The sequence below is a fragment of the Gorilla gorilla genome, chromosome 2, assembly GCF_029281585.2.
Source record: "Gorilla gorilla gorilla isolate KB3781 chromosome 2, NHGRI_mGorGor1-v2.1_pri, whole genome shotgun sequence".
In the NCBI taxonomy this organism is placed as follows: domain Eukaryota; kingdom Metazoa; phylum Chordata; class Mammalia; order Primates; family Hominidae; genus Gorilla; species Gorilla gorilla.
In genome coordinates this window covers 153556540-153570015 of record NC_086017.1, presented here as the reverse complement: position 1 = coordinate 153570015, position 13476 = coordinate 153556540, and the positions used below count along the sequence as shown (strand labels likewise).

Genomic DNA, 13476 nt, shown 5'->3' with positions numbered 1-13476 from the left:
CTGAGGTGGGTGGATCACTTGGGGTCAGGAGTTTGAGGCCAGCCTGGCCAACATGATGAAACACTGTCTCTACTAAAAATACAAAAATTAGCTGAGCATGGTGGCGGACACCTGTAATCCCAGCTACTTGGGAGGCTGAGGTAGTAGAATTGCTTGAACCTGGGAGGCAGAGGTTGCAGTGAACCAAGATCACACCACTGCACTCCAGCCTGGGCAACAGAGCGAGACTCTGAGTGACTGCTCTGATGGATCTGAGCAAGGTAAATTGAAAACATTCTGGAAAGGATTCACTATTATAGATGCCATTAAGAACATTCATGATTCATGGGATTTCAAAGTATCTATCAACATTAGCAGGAATTTGACAGAAGCTGATTCCGACCCTCCTATATGACTTTGAGAGGTTCAAAACTTCAGTGGAGGAAGTAACTGCAGATGTGGTGGAAATGGCAAAAAAAAAAAGCTAGAATTAGAAGTGGAGCCTTAAGATGGAACTGAATTGCTGCTTTCTCATGATAAAACTTGAATGGATGAGGAATTGCTTCTTTGTTTTGTTTTGTTTTGAGACAGAGTCTCGCTCTGTCACCCAAGCCAGAGTGCAGTGGTGCGATCTCGGCTCACTGTAACCTCCACCTCTTGTGTTCAAGCTATTCTCGTGCCTCAGCCTCCTGAGTAGCTGGGATTCAGGCAAGCGCCACCATACGCAGCTAATTTTTTTATATTTAGTAGAGACAGAGTTTTGCCATTTTGGCCAGCTTGGTCTCAAACTTGTGCTCTCAAGTGTCCACCTGCCTTGGCCTCCCAACATGCCAAAGTGCTTAGATTATAGGCATGAGCCAATGCACCCGGCTAAGAGTAGCTTCTTATAGATGAACAAAGAAAGTGGTTTCTTGAGATGGAATCTACTCATAGTGAAGATGCTGTGAACATTGTTGAAATGACAGCAAAGGATTTAGGATATTACATAAATTTAGTTGAAAAGCAATGGCAGACTTTGAGAGCATTGACTCCAAGTTGGAAAGAACTTCTCTTGTGGGTAAAATGCTATCAAATAGCATTGCATTCTGCAGAGAAATCTTTCATGAAGAGTCAACTGATACAGCAAACTTTATTATTGTCTTATTTTCAAAAATTGCGTCAGCCATCCCAACCTTCATCGGCCACTGCCCTGACTAATCAACAGCCATCAATATCAAGGTGAGACCCTCCACTAGCAAAAAGTTAACTACTAATAGCCTACTGTTAGCATTTTTGAGCAATAAAGTACAGTTGGTCTTTGAACAGTGTGGGAGGTAGGGGTGGTGACCCCCAATACAGTAAAAAAAAATGCACATACAACTTTTGACTCCCCAAAACTTAACTGCTAAAAGCCTACTGTTCATCAGAAGACTTGCTGATAACATAAGTAGTTGATAACGCATATTTTGTGTATGTATTATATAGTGTGTTCTTAAAATAAAGTAAGATAGAAGAAAATGTTATAAAATCATAAGGAAGAGAAAATATATTTACTATTAATTAAGTGGTAGTGGTTGATCGTAACAGTTTTCATCTTCATCTTCATGTTGAGTAGGCAGAGGAGGGGTTCATCTGCTGTCTTGGAGGTGTTAGAGGAGGAAGAAAATATGCATGTAAGTGGACCTATGTCATTCAAACCTGTGTTTTTCAAGTGTCAGCTGTATTTGAAAATGAAAGTATTGTCTTAGCCCAGTCTGAGGCTGGGTAATTTATAAAGAAAAGAGGTATGTTTGGCTCAAAGTTCTGCAGACTGCACAAGAAGTATGGCATCAGCATATGTTTCTGGTGAGGGCCTTAGGAAGCTTCCACTCATAGCAGAAGACAAAGAGGAACAGGCGTGTACAGATCACATGGCAAGAAAAGAAGCAAGAGAGGGGTAGGGAGGGAGGTGCCAGGTTCTTTTTAACAGTCAGTTCTCATGGGAACTAGTAGAGTGATAAACCCCCATATCCTCCTCATTGCAAGGAAGACAGCAGCAAGCCATTTATGAGGGATCCACCCCATGACCCAGACATCTCTCACAAGGCCCCATCTCCAACATTAGGGATTAGAGTTCAACGTGAGACTTGGTGAAGTCAAACAAACTATATCCAAACCATAGTAGATATATACATTTTTTAAAGACATAATGCTATTATACACTTAATAGACTCAGTGTAAACATAACTTTGGTATGTACTGGGAAACAGAAAAATTCATGTGACTCACTTTATTGTGGTGGTCCGGAACTGAACCTGAAATGTCTCCCAAAGTATGGCTGTATACATATGGAGCAAAAAATACTTGCAAATTATAAGTGTATTAACCATAAGTATATTACTTGATGAATTTTCACATGTGGAACAAGAATACAAGTCAAGAAACAATAACAGGAATATTACCATAATCCAAGGAAGTCCCTTGTACACCCTTTTATCCATTACCATCCGCTGCTCCCTCCCCACCCCCAGTGACGAGGATAACTATTTTGACTGGTAACCACATATATTTGTGTTTTCTATTTTTGAACTTTATGCAGTATAAGTTCATTCACACAGAGTGTATTCTTCTTGAGCCTGATTTCTTTTGGTCAGTATTGTGATTCTAATATCCATATTGTTACATGTAATCATAGTTTGTTCATTTTCACTAATGATACTATTACATTGTATGAATACAGCACAATTTTTCCATTCTACAGTGGATGGATATTTGAGTTGTTTCTCATTTGGGGCTCTTGGTGAACGTGTATATATGCATTCCTTTTGGGTATATATCTATGCATTCCTTTTGGGTATATATCTAAGAGTAGAATTACTGCTTCATAGCATATTCCTACGTTCAGCTTGAACAGATACTACCAAAAAGGTTTGCAAACTCTTTGTATCAATTTACGCTCTACCTGCAGTTTATAAGAACTTATGTTGATTTCTGTTTTCATAAGTACTTACTATTGCTTTTTCATTTTAGCCATTTTGGTATAGTAGTAGTATCTCATTTTGCTTTAATTTGCATTTCCCTGATGACTAATAAAATTGAACATCCTTTCTTGTTTGTTGGCCATTTGAATATGCATACTGTTTTGTGAAATGCCTGTTCAAGTCTTTTGCCCTTTTTAAAATTGGGTTGAGTATCTTTTTCTCATTACTTTATAGTTTTCTTACTGGCTTGTTGTGTCATTCTCAATTTCAGGGGAAAACTAAGTAATTTATCTTCAAATAAAATTATCACTGTAGCTTGTTTTTAATTACTGTTCTTTATCAGGTTAAGGAAATTTCCTTCTATTCTGATTAAGAGTTTTTATCATTAATTGGTGCTGATTTGTAAAATGTTTTTTCCGCAGCTGTCAAACTGATTATTTTTATCCTGTTAATCTGATGAATTGCATTGATTGAATTTCCAATATTAATCTACCCCTAAATTTCTGGAATAAATCCCATTTATTTATGATATATTATCCTTTTATACATAATTGGATTTTATCTGTTTAAGTTTAAGATTTTTGCATCTACTTTCATGAGAAATACTGGCCCATTATTATAAGGATTTCCTGAAATGTCCTGGTCAGCTGTTGATATCAAGATTACTGGCTAAATGACTTTTAAGTGAAAGTGGTAGAAAAAAATTCTAATAAATTTTTAGAAAATGGTGTGTTTCAAAAATTTGTTGGAAAACTTTTGTTTCTGGCTAAGGTGACATGACTTTTTTCAGACCAACTTTGCCATAGACAACATTAAAGTATAAGCTGATATGAAAAAATATGTAGTGTGTTATATAATTATATACTATATTATATGCTATTTATATAGTCTATATTATATACTATTTTTATGACATATTTGTATAAACAAAACTTTTAAAGTGTGATTGGTAAAGTGAGCTCGGTAGATGGACTGAGTAGTAATATGAGCATACTAAAAATTGAATCAGTGAGCTAAATGATCAACCTTAGGAATTCCTTCAGTAAGCAGTACAAAAGCACAAAGAGATGAAAATAATATAGTCAGCATTTTAGTATCTATCTAATAGGAGTTCTAGAAAGAGAAAATGGAAAGGAGATAAGAAAGTATTCCTTAAATGAAGAATGATTATATATTTAGATGAAAGGTCAGCAAACTTCTTCTGTAAAGGGCAAATAGTAAATATTTTAGGCTTTGTAGGCTTTACAATGTCTGTCACAACTACTCAACTTTACCATGTAGCGCAAAAGCAGCCATAGACAGGAAGTAAATGGATAACTATATTCCAGTAAACTTTTATCTAAAAAACTAGGAGGCTGTCTGAATTACTTTAGATTGGAAAAGCCATCACATACTCCTGGCAACCCCCAATCTATTTTCTGTCTTCATGGATTTACGTATTTTAGATGTTTCATATAAATGGAATCATATGATATATGGCCTTTTGTATCAGGCTTCTTTCATTTAGCATGCTTTTGAAGTTCATACACATTGTAGCATGTGTCAGTGCTTATTCCTCTTTATGGCTGAATAATATTCCATTGTATGGATATGCCACTGCTTGTTTATCCATTTGTTCATTTATGAACATTTGGATTGTTTCTACTTTTTGGCTATTTGAATAGTGGTGCTATGATCATTTGTGTATCAATATTTGTTTGAGTACCTGTTTCCAATCCGGGGGGGCTGGAATACTTAGAATTGTTGGGTCATGTGTTAATTATATGTTGCTTTTTGAGGAACTGCCAAACCGTTTTCCACAACAGCTGCACCATTTTACAGTCCCACCAGTAATGTACAGATGTTCCAGTTTTTCCATGTCATCACTAAAACTTATTTTTTTCCCTGTTTTTTAATTATAACGATCCTAGTGGATGTGAAAACAGGAGTTTCGTATAGCTCTATGAGTTCTTATTTAATCACAGAGACAGTTGGAGAAGTACCCACAGAGTAAAATAAATAATGCAAAAAGTCTCAAGTTAGGTACCTGGAACTGCTAGCGTATTTATTTAAAGTTTATTTACACATTTGATTATGAGTTGATAGTTTACGATAGTTGATGATTATCGTCCTAGAATATCTGCATACTCATTCATATGTATATTTCATGTTTATTCTTTCTTTTAGCTTCCTGAGAAGAAAAGGAATAATAATAAATGAAACATCTGCAGTTGTGTATGCTCAGTTACTCACAGGTCGTAAATATCAAATAAATCAAAATGGTGAAGTTCGTCTAGAGAAACAGTGGTCAAAACAAGTTGTTCCTTTTGTTTATCAAACTATTGTCAAGGTAAGTCTATATCAAGTTTCAATTCTGTCTTAATATACACTATTAATACACTATTCACTGTATAATGAAAAGATGATATGTTAATATAAATAGACTAATTCAGCAATGTATAATAGAGATTATCATTTAATATAATTTACAAAATAACTTATTATTTGTAAGAAGTATTACATGCTCAGACACTCAGTATGTATAGTTAGGAAACTTGTCTTTTATGCTTTTGTATGCTTTTTTTTTTTTGAGAAGGAGTCTCGCTCTGTTGCCCGGGCTGGAGTGCAGTGGCGCGATCTCGGCTCACTGCAGGCTCCGCCTTCTGTGTTCACGCCATTCTCCTGCCACAGCTTCCCGAGTAGCTGGGACTACAGGTGCCCGCCAGCACACCTGGCTAATTTTTTGGTATTTTTTAGTGGAGATGGGGTTTCACCATGTTAGCCAGGATGGTCTCAATCTCCTGACCTCGTGATCCGCCCGCCTCGGCCTCCCAAACTGCTGGGATTACAGGCGTGAGCCACTGCGCCCAGCCTTTTATGGTTTTTTTTAAGGACTTAGTCTCTAAAAGAAAAAATCCCACCATGAACTTACACCCTTGAATTTTATATTTTTATTCTTCAAAAATGTTTGCCTTAAATCATCTTATAAATGTAAAAGGCATTTTATTTTTGCATTTATAATCTTAGATACGATAAGAGGACAAAAATTTTTTTAAGTATGTAGCGATCCTGTAATTTGGGGTGTTATAGTACAGTGTAGTGATTAAGTGACTTAAGAGCACTGGCTGCCTGAGTTGGCTTCTTAGCTGCATGACCTTGGACAAGATTCATCCCCTTTCTGTGCCCCAGTTTTGTCATCTGTAAAGTGAGGCTAATAGTGGTCTCTGCCACAGAGGTTTGTCATGAGGATTAAATGAACTCAATAAATGTGTGAAGCACATAGAAGAGTGCCTGCCATATAACCAGTCAACAAATTTTAGCTCTTGGCATTATGTAGAAAAATCTTCACATTGACATTTGCAAACAGCATAGTCATAATCCCATAGGAAAAAAACTTGATATGCAATCTATAGAAATTATGACTAAGATTATTTACTTTTATTTTATGTAGGACATCCGAGCTTTCGACTCCCGTTTCTCCAATATCAAAACATTGGATGATTTGTTTCCTCTGAGAAGTATGGTCTTTATGCTGGGAACTCCCTATTATGGCTGCACTGGAGAAGTTAGTTTCCATTATTGTTACTGATACATTTTTCTCTAGTTTAAAGCAGTTACTTAACTTCTCTTCATTTAGGTTTAAATTAAAATATAATAATGAAGGGAAAAAATAAAGAATTTATCCATGTAACTTACGAACACAGTGTTTGACTTATATATCTAAATACTATATATCTAAGACTAAAGACCATATACTTTTAGTCTTGAGCAGATTAGGATCAAGAGGTGGTGTGTTCAAATCCTGATCTCTTTTTTTTAGCAGTTTTGTTTATTGTAGTGGTATGGATGAAACGATTTTGTAACTATTTTAGACATGTAATAGGCTTGAGTGAATTTGTAAATGCGTTCATATTTGAGGAACTTTGGTTCTTAAATGGAAAAAGGTACATGCAAATATGGAAGGAGAGAAAGCAAGAAAGAAACTATAGGGACAGATTTGGAAGTATTAGTGTGAACTCTTGGTTTCTAAAATATGTATATATGTTTGTATATCTGTGTATATAGGCACATATATATATGTATATATATATATACACGTATGCATATGTTTCTAGCTCTATTTGCTGAAAGGAAGAAGAAGCAAAGACACCTTAGCACAATGAGCACTTGTACCACCCAGATCTTGACGTCTAATTTCATACCTCACTAAAAGGAACAGGGCTTCTCAGAGAAATTGCTGATTCTGGATCTGGGGCAGGGAAGATACAAGATGAACCTGGAACATCTTGTTATGTCAGAAAGTAAGGAGGTGCTCAGAAGAATGGTGGGAGTATGTCATGTAAACACAGGAACCAGGTTGAGGGTACTACCACTGCCCAAATCTTGGATACTTTGAGTGACAAAATAATTAAATTCAGTAATTAATTATAAACCACTGGGAGGAAAACAGGAATTCATGATTCCGTAGTGACAGTAAAAAGATAAATAGGGAAAGGAAGGGCTCTTGTCTGTAGTAGCAAGTAAGAAGTAAATTTGGAGAGAGTGCTGCAGTTGAAAAACCATTGTGCAACTATTATTATAAAGATTGAATCATGTAAGAATCATCTTTGGGAACTAAATCTAGGGGGAATTTTTTTTTTAAATCAGGAGCAGGATATTTGCATGGTCTTAGAATGTATCTCCTACAGATTATTTATTAGCTGCAAGGGAAACGAAAACTGTAATTATGCAGGAAAAAAATTGAGCAACATCTTAATGGTATAATCAAAGTTAGCATCGCATTAAAGGACAGATGAACATTGTGTACCTCCAGATGTAATACCGTTTGGAGGACACATCACCTATGCAGTATTCTGGCTGTGAATGTATTACCATAATCTAATTATGTGGAAGCATCAAACAAACCCAAAATAAGGAACTGTTTTTTTGTTTTGTTTTTTTTTAAAAGGCAGGTTGGAGAGGGAGGGACAAATTATATATTCTTCAAAATGTCAATGTTGGCTGGGTATGGTGGCTCACTCCTGTAATTCCAGCACTTTGGGAGGCCAAGATAGGCAATCACTTGAGGCCAGGAGTTCGAGACCAGGCTGGCCAACACAGCGAAACCTCATCTCTGCTAAAATTATAAAAATTAGCCGGGTATGGTGGCATATGCATGTAATCTCAGCTACTTGGGAGGCTGAGAATGAGAATTGCTTGAACCTGGGAGACAGAGGTTGTGGTGAGCTGAGATCATACCACTGCACTCCAGCCTGGATGACACAGCGAGACTCTATCTTAAAAAAAAAAAGCAATAACTTAAAAGGTCAGTGTTATAAAAACAAAAAAAGGCAGTGGATACATTTTAGATTAAAGGATGCTAAAGAGATATGACAATTAAATGCAATATCTGATCCTAATCTGGATCTTGTAATAAAGGAAGAAAATAGTTCTATAAAGGACATTATTTGGTCAACTGACAAAATTGGAATATAGATGGTAGCTTAGATGAAAGTATTATGTCGATGTAAATTTATATACTTAATAACTGTACTGTGATTATATAGTAAAATATCTATCTTAGGAAATATACACTGAAATATTGAGGTCAGGGACATGATGTATGTAATATATACTGAAGGGGTTCAGAAAGATAACTATGTGTATGTAAATACACACACAGTACACAAATGTTAAAGGCATTTGTTTTACAATGCTAACAACAGGTGAATCTGGATAAATTTGTTTTCTTTTCTTTCTTTCTTTTTTTTTTTTGGAGACAGAGTCTCGCTCTATTACCCAGGATAGAATGCAGTGGCATGATCTGGGCTCACTGCAACCTCCACTTTTTTTTTTTTTTTGCAGCTTTTTGGTACTTTGGAATTATTTGCAAATAAAAAGTTAATTTAAAAAAGAATGATTGGGCCAAGCACAGTGGCACACACCTGTAATCCCAGCACATTGAGAGGCCAAGGCGGGCGTGGGGAAATTGGTTGAGCGCAGGAGTTCGAGACCAGCCTGGGCAACATGGCAAAATCCCATCTCTGCAAATAATTGGGCTTAGTGGTGCATACCTGTAGCTCCAGCTGCTTGAGAGGCTGAGGTGGGAAGATTGTTTGAGCCCAGGAAGGCAAGTGCAGCAAGTCGGCAAGCCATGATAGTGCCACTACACTCCAGCCTAGATGACAGAGCAAGACCCTGTTGCCAAAAAAAAAATGATTGTCCAGGTGCAGTGGCTTACACCTATTATCTTACCACTTTGGGGAGACCAAGGCAGGAAGATTACTTGAGCCCAAGAGTTCAAGGTTGCAGTGAGCTGTGATCCCACCACTTTAGCCTGAATGACAGAGTGAGATCCTGTCTATGGCCATACCACCCTGAACGCACCTGATCTCGTCTGACAGAATGAGATCCTGTCAAAAAGAAAACAAGAAAAAACAAATTAACAACCATTAAAGCAATGATACAGTGACTCAAATTTATAGTATTATAGATCTTGTCTCAAAAGAAGTTAACCATTAAAGCAACGATACAGTGACTCAAATTTACAGTGTTTTCATACCCACTTAACAAATTTCAAGAGAATTTCCACTATCCAACTTGTCATACTGTATTTCAAAAATAATAGTGTTCAAATAAGTTAAAAAATAAAATGTACTGAAAGAGACTATACTGTGATTTTTTTTTTCTTCTAAGGTTCAGGATTCAGGTGATGTGATTACAGAAGGTAGGATTCGTGTGATTTTCAGCATTCCATGTGAACCCAATCTTGATGCTTTAATACAGAACCAGCATGTGAGTACAGTAGTTTGTATTGTTTTATTTAGAATTGATAAACTTTTAAAATATTAGGATATTTTTGCCACCTCCTTTGAATTTATTTCAGATATTTTATTTAATAATGATTAGATTCTCTCTCCCAGTTGCATCTAGTATTTAAAAATAAGTGTGGAATCTGTGCTCAAAACTTCATGTAGATCTTTGTGGGGGGAAATCACTGAAATCCCGTTATTAATCCATAGTGATTGTTATGGATTATTGTGTTCAAGCTTATAAGAGGCACATTGATTAGCACACCCTCTGGGAACAGATTTAGGTGGTTTACACCTTTCATAATAATTCAGAGCCTGCATTTTTAGTTGCAAGTGACAAATGGCCTTTCTGCAAAGGCTGTATGTATCTCTTCAGCTAAGAATGAACAGTCTCAATCCTAAAGAATATTGGAAAAATGCATTTAAGTTAACAGCATCTTTTTCAGGACCTTCTCACCAAAAAATTCCACTGGCTTTCTTTTCTCTTGTTAAAACAGAGGGAAGGTTCTGATATCTGTCATTTGTTCTTATTGATTGGTTGGATAATTAGCTAAAATTAATTCGCAATCAACCAGCTTCATTTTCTGACTCTCATGCCTCGTTCTTTCTGATTTATATCTCCATTTTGATGGAGCACTTACTCCAGTAGCTTCTGAGAAAACTTACATGTCTGGAGATGTCTTTATTCTTCTCCTACACTTGATTGATAGTTTGCCTGGGTGTAGAATCCTAGATTGGAGATTATTTTCCCTCAGAATTTTGTTTTGGTTTTGGTTTTGGTTTTTTCTTTTTGTGAGACAGAGTTTTGCTCTGTCATCCAGGCTGGAGTGCAGTGGCACGATCTTGGCTCACTGCAACCTCTGCCTCCCTGGTTCAAGTGATTCTCCTGTCTCAGCCTCCCAAGTAGCTGGGATTACAGGCACCCACCACCATGCCCGGCTAAATTTTGTATTTTTTTTTTTTTAGTAGAGATGGGGTTTCACCATGTTGGTCTCAAACCCCTGACCTCAAGTGATCTGCCTGCCTCGGCCTCCCAAAGTGCTGGGATTACAGGTGTGAGCCACAACACCTGGCCTTCCCTCAGAATTTTGAAACCACTGTTCCATTCTCTTCTCGTTTCCATATTGCTGTTGATAAATCCTGTGCCATTCTGATTCTGAATTTCTGTATGTGATCTATTTTCATTTTCTGAAATCTTTTTAGCACCTTTCCCTTACTGGTGCTTTTTAATAATGTGAGGATGTGTGCCTTGGTATGGATCTTTTTTCTTCCCTTCTCCTGTTCAGCTCTTTCAGGCTTGCAACTGATGCCCTTCCATTCTGAGAAACTTTCTTGTATTATTTCTTTGATAATTTTCTCCTCACTATTTTTTTCCTGCTTTCTATTTCTGGGAATCCTTTTAGTTCAATCTTAGACCTTCTGGATTGATCCTCTTAGTTTTATCTCCTCATCCACTTCCTATATTGTTATACTTCTGTTCTACTCTGGGAAATTCATTCAACTTTATTGTTTATCATTTAAAATTTCTATTTGATTTAATCATTTTAATTTCTAAAAGTGTGTCCTTATTCTCTGGCTATATATAGCATCTTGTTCTTACAGTGAATGGAATATCTTCATTTATTTCTCTGAAGATAATTCTAGGATTTTTCCTTCTATTTTTTGTGTTTTCTGTTAAACCTTTTGTAACAATTCAGCACCTGCATTTTTAGTTGGAAGTGACAAATGGCCTTTCTGCAAAAGCTGTATGTATCTACTCAGCTAAGAATGAACAGTCTCAACCCTCAAGAATATTGGAAGATTGCATTTAAGTTAACAGCATCTTTTTTAGGACTTTCTCACCAAAAATTTCCAGTGGCTTTCCTTTCTCCTGTTAAAACAGAGGGAAGGTTCTGATATCTGTCATTTGTTCTTATTGATTGGTTGGATAATTAACTTAGCTAAAATTAGTTCACAATCAACCAGCTATTGCTACTTAGCCTTTTTTTTTCCACTAATAGTAAAATATAAAGCTTTATATCCTGTGAAATGAATTTAAGGCATTATGTATCAGCACACCCATGAGGAAACTTTATGTATGGAAGGCAGTCATCCCTAAAATCTTACCATCTGGTGCCATTTGAAGAACAAATTTAGACAGCAGTCATGAAACCAGGAGAGTGGCTCTTTAGATAAAGTAGCTGGAGCTTTGTACTGGGAATCAGTGAAGGTTAAATAACTTGTGTTCCTTCATCCCTGGCTTTTTCTAGATCTAGAAGAGCCTGTCCTCTTGTATGATAGTGTACAGTGTTGTTTCTTTCTCTTTACATACGTTTAACTTTCACTCAAGCTGACTTCTTTTTTTACCACAACATTCTCAGCTACTTATTTTATGTTTTGTAGGATGTTTGTGATGGTTTTAATGAATTTTAAATTATAGCAAAACCCATTATTTCTCAAAAGGAGTACTATTGGCAATTTGGGCAGGACAGTTATGTATTAAAACTGTTTTGTATATGGCAGGACAGTTGGCATCGTTGGCTCAAGGGCATTAAGTGCTAGTAGCCCATGCCAGTTATCGTAATTAAATGTGCCTCTACACGTTTCCAAATGCTTGTTAGAAAAGTGTTGCTACTTATATTTGAGACCTACTACCTTAATTCTTTGAACTGTTCTGGAAAGCATACTTGATTTGTATTACATTATTGCTAAATCTGATTATGTTCTTAAGTATGTTTTATTGTTATGTACATGATGTTAAGAGTATATGGTAGTTTATCCTAGTTAGTATTGGATTCATGAATCATTTGCTTCCTGGTTAAATATTATATGATCTGTTACTTCTTTTTTTTTTTTTTAATGTGACAATATGTTTTCTTCCCTTAAGTATATAAATTAAGGTTACATTTCATTGACTGTATTAATTATGGGTCTATACATGCTTGTATGTTTTCATGTGATAGTAAATATTAGGGGAAAAGAATATTACTTATATCCATATATGAAGGACACTTTTAGTTTTTTTCAGTAGCAACAATTTTGATGATGTACCTATTTTTTAATTCAATGTAATAATTACTGAGGCCTCATTTTGTCCCAAGTACTTTGCTAGGCCCTGCTTGGAATATGAAAATTAGTAGAAACGAAAACAAAAACAAACAAACAAAAAACTTGCCTGTGGAGTTTGCCATTTAGTACTTACAGTAGAGTTTATTTCTTAAGACAGTTTCACAAACTGTATATTTCCTCCCCCCTTTTATCCATCCTTGGGAATTCTGTCCTTTAAGGAGAAAGAGAGAGGAGCAGAAAAATTCTGCCTACAGATCCTTTCAAAAAAAAGGGGAAATGGATCTAAGTGAAAATCCTTATATTGCCACAATCCAATGGTTAGTGATGTCTTGATTATCTCCAGATTTTAAAGGTAAAGAAATAACATTTAATGTAAACTTGTGTTTCCATAATTGACCTTTTTGTTTTTATATTTAAAGAAATATTCTATAAAGTACAACCCAGGATATGTGTTGGCCAGTCGCCTTGGAGTGAGTGGATACCTTGTTTCAAGGTTTACAGGAAGTATTTTTATTGGAAGAGGATCTAGGAGAAAGTAAGTTTATGTTAGAGAAATTTACTTAAAGTGGCAGAAAAATTAAATGATAAAGATTAAATGCTTAATATTTCAGTATTTATTTTCTTATTAATTGCTCTGGATTGTCTTAAAATTGTGCATAAATTTCTCTGATGGTAATCTTTCATCTGAATGGCACATGTTTTAGGTGGTTGGAAAAGACAGTTCTTATTTTTTAGCAGCT

At 35.9% G+C, this 13476-nt stretch overlaps 1 protein-coding gene across 4 annotated transcripts in view; it reads left to right on the top strand.

Annotated features, from left to right (window-relative positions):
- Positions 1 to 13476, top strand: part of XRN1 (5'-3' exoribonuclease 1) — a 142109-nt gene that overhangs the window by 59031 nt on the left and 69602 nt on the right. For all 4 annotated transcript variants that reach the window (XM_055383151.2, XM_019024246.4, XM_019024247.4 and 1 more), the window contains exons 21-24: positions 5085 to 5247; positions 6349 to 6462; positions 9573 to 9671; positions 13156 to 13271. In XM_055383151.2, the coding sequence (XP_055239126.1) occupies positions 5085 to 5247; positions 6349 to 6462; positions 9573 to 9671; positions 13156 to 13271 (492 nt within the window). The remainder of the gene's footprint in view (positions 1 to 5084; positions 5248 to 6348; positions 6463 to 9572; positions 9672 to 13155; positions 13272 to 13476) is intronic.